Source organism: Mustela putorius, unplaced genomic scaffold (genome assembly GCF_011764305.1).
Source record: "Mustela putorius furo isolate JIRA1106 unplaced genomic scaffold, ASM1176430v1.1 tig00003987_pilon_pilon_pilon, whole genome shotgun sequence".
NCBI classification, from domain to species: domain Eukaryota; kingdom Metazoa; phylum Chordata; class Mammalia; order Carnivora; family Mustelidae; genus Mustela; species Mustela putorius.
The window spans coordinates 439,964-446,421 of record NW_025422126.1 but is presented as its reverse complement, the minus strand read 5'-3'; the positions used below and the strand labels follow the sequence as shown (position 1 = coordinate 446,421).

The 6,458-nt window shown below is 42.8% G+C and overlaps 1 protein-coding gene across 1 annotated transcript; it reads right to left on the bottom strand.

Moving 5' to 3' along the window:
- Window positions 1–328: 328 nt before the first annotated feature.
- Window positions 329–1,267, bottom strand: LOC101693946 (olfactory receptor 52H1-like). The gene has a single exon (XM_013049232.1). The coding sequence runs from the start codon at window positions 1,265–1,267 to the stop codon at window positions 329–331; it is 939 nt and encodes a 312-aa protein (XP_012904686.1).
- Window positions 1,268–6,458: the final 5,191 nt, after the last annotated feature.

Here is a 6,458-nt window from a genome sequence, read left to right as displayed (position 1 = left end):
TTTTCCATTCATTTATATGATAAACATTCCTTATGCATCTATGACATGCCATGACCCTTGTTCGATGTTGTCTAGAAATGAATTGGAGTAACAAAATATACTCATATATACTATTTTCTATGCTCACATTTATTTATTTATTTATTTTGCAATGGAAATACCTGATTAGATTATCTGCCTGAAATAACAAAGAAGGAGAACCATAGCTCTGATTAATAAGGAACTTTTTCATCTGTCCCTTCTCTGGACCCTTGGCCACGGATTCATTCTCTAACCTAATATACACTAAGAACTTTCCCCTACCCACTCAAACTTTAGAACTTTAACACTAGCAACCCTGGGGAAAGAGCAAAAGAATGACTTTGTCCCGGATTTGCTTGGTCTTTACTCCGTAGACAATAGGATTGAGTGCAGGTGGGATGACTACATAGAGGTTGGCAAAGAGGATGTGAAAAGTACGAGGGACATTATGCCCAAAGCGATGGGCAAGGATGGAGAAGAATGCTGGTATATAGAACATGAGGATGACACAGACATGGGAACCACAGGTGCCAAGGGCCTTCTGGCGGGCATCCCGGGAGGGGAGACGGAAGACCGCACAGAGGATGAGGATGTAGGAGACAGCAATGATAACCACATCTGAGATGACCGTCATGATGGGAACACAAAAGCCATACCAGATGTTGATGGAGATGTCCGCACAGGCAAGCCGGGCAACACCTATGTGCTCACAGTATGTGTGTGGGATGATGTGTGTCCTGCAGAACGGTAAACGATTTACAAGGAAAACACATGGAACAAAAACACAGAAACTTCTGAAGGAAATTCCCACAACAATTTTGATAATCAACTTGGGGGTCAGAATAGTGTTGTATCTCAGGGGGAAGCAGATGGCCACATAGCGATCAAATGCCATGGCCAGGAGTATAGCTGAGTCCAAGACAAAGCTGTAGTGCAGAAAGAATAATTGCGTGAGGCAACCAGGAAAACTTATTTTCTGGGGACCAAGCCAGAAGATGGTAAGAGTTTTGGGGACACATGTGGTAGACAATATCAGGTCTGTCATGGCCAGCATGGAAAGGAAAAAGAACATGGGTGCATGAAGACTCCGCTCCACAGCAATGAGGTAGAGAAGGATACTGTTGCCCACAATGGCCACGAGATAGATAAAACAGAAGGGGATGCTGATCCAGGCATGGTACTGCTCAAGGCCAGGGATGCCCAAAAGGGTGAAGTCTTCTGTGTGGTAGCTACTCAGGTTGTACATGGCCAGTGTGGTCTGAAGAATAGCTTCTATATCTGAAAAACAAATTATGTATAATGAACCTGAGTAAATTGTATTGTAATTCTTCCTCCACCTTCTCCTTTGGGCCAGGTCTCCTCCTTCCTGTCTGCTAAGAGTGAACCTCCTAGTGTTAGTAAAAGCTATGCTCATTTCTTCAAGAAAGATCCCTTAGACACAATATTCTGGTAGTAGTCACTTGGTGTTTCTGGAATTTTCTTCATACTGTTCAAAATGTTATTTCCATTTTAGAGATAAATGTCCCTTGGATCAATGTAATTCCTTGCTATACCGATGTGAGTAGAGAAAACCACAATCTAACCATATACAGAGAAAGAAACTAAGAAAAGTGGGGTACGATGGGAAAATAAGGAGATAATTAACCATGACAGACTCCTACTGGAGGCTAGGCTTTACACAGTATCATCTCACTTAGAATAACTTAGGTAAGTATTTTCATCCTCCTCATTTATTTCTTATTGTTTTGCTATAGACTCTAACAATGTGACATAACCTTACCCGAGATCTCATCTTGCATAACAGACACAGCCAAGATCATTCCAGTCCACAGCTAATCCTCCTTTAAGCTGTCGTGCCCTACCAGGTGATTTCTCGGGAGACGACACACTGTTAGATGCCAAGCACTGAGAAGAGGCCTGGGATATAGGGGAGTCAGTATGGAAAACCTAACTCTCGAACAGCAGTGTGTCCAGCACACTAACATACGTGGGATTTGCAGACCAGAATGTTCTTTGAGATTGATGTTTGGTGCCTCACCATAGAGAACAATATGGAAAATGGATGTGGCACTCAGCCTACAGCCCCTTCTTAGCACTGAATGAGGAATATGAAAGTGCTCCCTTGACTATTACAGGGGGACCCCTAGTGGAAGAAATATGGAATTGATGCATTCTAAATCCCAGGCCAAGTCAAAAGGAAAAAAGCAAACCCCTAAAACAAAACTAATATTTTGGAAACCTTCAGTACACTATACAAGTCTAAAACTCTTTAAATGAAATCACTTCTATAATCCTCTTAAAAACCCTACAAGACAGGTAATAACGTTGTTTACATTTCGAAGATACAGAAACGGAGGCTCAGAGAAGTTACGTGACCTGCCGAAGGCCACATGACAAGCAAATGTTAGAGCTGGGAATAAAGCCTGAGGACTATGTTCATGGACTCTCGTGTGTTAAAGGAAATTCTCTATAGAGTGTATGGCAAATGGAAGATACATGATATCTGTAGAGCAGAAGATATAAAATTAAGTCACATGAATAAAACATAGACAAAAAAAAAAAAAAAAAACATAGACAAATCCCTTATGAACCTACAGACAAAGGCTGTGTGTGCAATCTACAACCACAAACGCAATGACAACACAAACACATAGGATGCAGATGCAGAGAACAAGTTGGTGATCGACAGAGGTGGAGGAGGGGGTTAGTGTAATGGGTAAAGTTGGTCAAATGCACAAAATTCCAGTTATAAAATAAATAAATGAGTCCTGGGAATAGAATTACAGCATGGTGACTCAGGTTAATAATAATATATTCTGTTTTTGAAACTTGCTAAAAGAATAGATCTTCAAAATTCTCAACACACAAAAAAATTGCAACTATGCATAGTGATACATATAACTAGACATACCATGGTAATCGTTTCACAACAGGTTTAACATCCTTGTCACTTTTTTTTTTTTTAATTTAGATCATCAACCCCTAAGATCCCAATTAATAGCTATATGTGACATCTCCCAGTGTTTTACGTCTCCCTTACAAATTACAAGAAACATATTTTCAACTCCTTTCTGGATATCCTCTTATGGATCTCAAATGTAATTTTTCAACAATAAAATCAAATAAAATCAAATCAACAAAATAAAAAAAAAATCAAATCAACAATAAAATCAAACTCCCTCACATATCATCACTAAACTTTTGACCCATACTGCATCCAATAATTCAGGGAATATAAGTATCATGGACTCAATAGAGGTACACAGCTAAAGTCTCTCATCTTCCCAGTCCAGGACTGTTTCCTCTCCTGGAAGTCCTGCCTTGTTTCTCACTCAATAACAACTTTCTTCTGGGCAGGAAAAGCTACTCTGCCACGCACACAGCTCATCTGACGTGGGTTTCCACTCCCACTCTGAGGGAGTCCTCCTTCTGACTCCATTCACACATGCACATCTTCTTCCAGGCATGAGTCACAGGGGGCCCGTGAGGGCGCACAGACCTGCATGATCCAGCCACAGACTGAGACTCCCCTCCCTCCATCTGCAGCCTCCTCCACAGGTTCCAAGCCAGAGCCCATTCCTCCCTCTCCCTGCCCTCTTGATCCTTCTCACAGTGCTTCGTTCTCCTCAGAGTGGCTCACAGACTGTGTCCTGCCTAAGGGGCTTGAGGGACAAGTATTTCCTCCAAGAAGAGCAGAACAAGGAACATTAAATGCAGCTGGAAGCAGTGACACAGAAGGAAGGCAGAGAGGGGGAGTCAAGAACTGAACTCCGGCAGCAAGTGTTCAGTCCCAGCTCTGTAATATGATTTGGAGGGAATCGAATGAGCCCTTTGGCCCTTGGTTTAGTCAGAATTCATGATCCCCCTCCCTGTAGAGGAGGTGGGAGTGAGAGGGAAGCCAGGAACAATGTTCTAGTTTTCCTTGTTTCCTTGTACTACCCCTCAACATAATGGTTAGGCTCTAGAGCGGGCTCCGAGGCCACATTAACTAGGTTCAGACGCTCATTCTGCCACATACAAGCTGTGGGACTTTGCAGAGGAGTCTCAGCTCCTCTATGCCTTTATTTCCTAAATTGGGGAAAAGGAATATTGTGAGGATAAATGAATGAAAAAAATTTTGTAAGGTTAAATAAAATAACATATGTAAAGTAATTCTGGAACTTCAGGACAAGATGGTAGAGTAGGAAGATTCTGAGTCCACCTCGTAGAGCCATAGCCCCAGATACACCCATATCAGTTTAACTAACCCAGAAAATGATCCAAAGTCATGTGGAACAGGCTCTCCACAATAATTGTTAAGAGGAGACCACTTCAAAGGCGTTTTTTGGACTAAAGTATATGACTTGAAATATGAAATGATTTTTTCATAAAAAAAGATGAAAAATGAATAATGAATAACGAATAAATCAATTCTGCCTAAAACACGGCCAAAATCCAAAGCATATTAAATAGAATTGTTCTTGTTACTATAATTTTAACGTTTGTAGTATTCCTGAAATTAGTCCTATTGAAACCTTTTTGATTTCATCCTTAGTTCTCATTTCATAATGTGATCAATCATCCTGAAATATATCTTTAAAAAAAAAACAGAAGAGATAGAGACTTAAACAAATGATGTTTGAAAGCAGAATGGTCTTGAGTTTGGGAAAACCAAATGGCTAAAAGTAAGACTGAAAGATTTAAATTAGATCCGATTAGATCGAACTAGGAACTTTCTTTGCCAATGGAGGCAAGAAAAGCAGGTTGATTACAAGACTGGTCCAAATAAAACCGAGAACGTGTTGGTGGTGTCCTTTAATCTCTGTTCCTAGTCCTCAATCTGTACCTTCCATGTTTTTCTGACCCAGAAACAGTGATAAGGGAGTGGACATATCAGACCCAGTTCTCAAACCAAGCAGTTGTACTGGCCTTCCAACACAGGCTCTCCTTGGCACCCCAAAATTGTTCTCTATAAAAGAGAGGGAGCTAACTCTTTCTAGCATGACAAAAAGGCATTCTGAAGCATGCCCTTGGGGATTGGCACTACTAGCAGGACCTTCAATGCTGGGATCACTATGAGATAAATCTAGGTAGGACATAGGGGGGGAGAGCTCTTCAGGAGCCCAAGACCCTGTCTAAGGTGTGACTGATCTTGGCTGAGGAATTCCTGTTGCCAGTGGGCCAGGAGATCTCACCTTGTGCTGGGGAGGTGGGATTAAAGATGAAGAAGGGGCGTTCAGCCTCCATCTACGCAGCGCTGCTCCAGTCCCTGCTGCTCCAGCTTGTCCATTCAGTAGCACCTGGGGATTCCAAAGGTGCTTCCGGGGCAGGCCTGGGGAGAGCAGGTGTGGGTGGGAAGGATTTATGTGTCTCTTCTCTGGCCATCAGGGCATGGACCCTGTGTCCCTGGTTGGATCAAGAACCTGCGAGTCACAGCTGTGCACATTAATGAGAGATTAGCAGAGGTCTGTAGTCATTTCCACTGACTCTCCTGGTCCCCTCAGGTTTCCATGCCTGATGCACTCAGATACTCAGATTCCAGGAAAGGAAGACACACAGCAGGAAGGTCTCAGCAGAACCCCTGGGAGGGGCACAACACTCGCAGATAGAGACTTGCTTCATGCTCCACAAAGAACAAACCCAGTTGCCCCCTAGACATGGACAGTCTCACTGCTTAGCATTATTTCTGCCCCTTAGGCTGATAAGCAGGCAAAGCAGCATGGTGGGAAAAGCCTGGGCTGTTGAATTGGGCAGACATGGAGTTGAATAGGTTCCACGACTACACACACTAGAGCAAGTGTCTTATTCTTCTGACCCAGTTTCGTCCCCCCCCCTTTCTACAATGACGATTTGTGGACAGAGAGGTGGTGGGAAGACGAGAGCAGCATGCTCCATGAAGACATGGAGCACCAGCGCGGTGCCTGAGCTTGGGAGAGTAACACAACATTACTCAAGGTTTTGTCGCTTGCAGAGTCAGCTTGAGGACAAACTCTAGCTCTCTGAGATGCCTGCTGGCCCACAAAGGGCAGCAGGTGAACCCTCGTAGTGGACATTTAGTTTCACAACTCTCCCCTTTCTCGAAAATGCTTTCCTTTCCATGTAGAGGGCATAAGAGGATGTGGTAACACCAGATATTTCAAAATATGTCCTCCATGGTTTGTATTTGTTTTTAGACCTCGTTTGAAAGAGTTGTTTTGTGTTTACACTGTCACAGAATAAACTTACAGTTTACAAAAAACAACAAAATCCTTATAATATTGCTATCCTTCGTTTTAATATTCTATAATAGTCCAATAACCTCTTTTCCTGTCCGGCCTTTCCCTCGTGGAGTGTGTGGATGCACTGGAACTGGAGGTTGTGAGAGCAGTTGCTGAGATACGGCCCAGAGACACAAACAACAAGTCCGCTCTGCAAACATGGCCATTTACTCCTACGAGTTCTAAGTGAGGAATCCATCC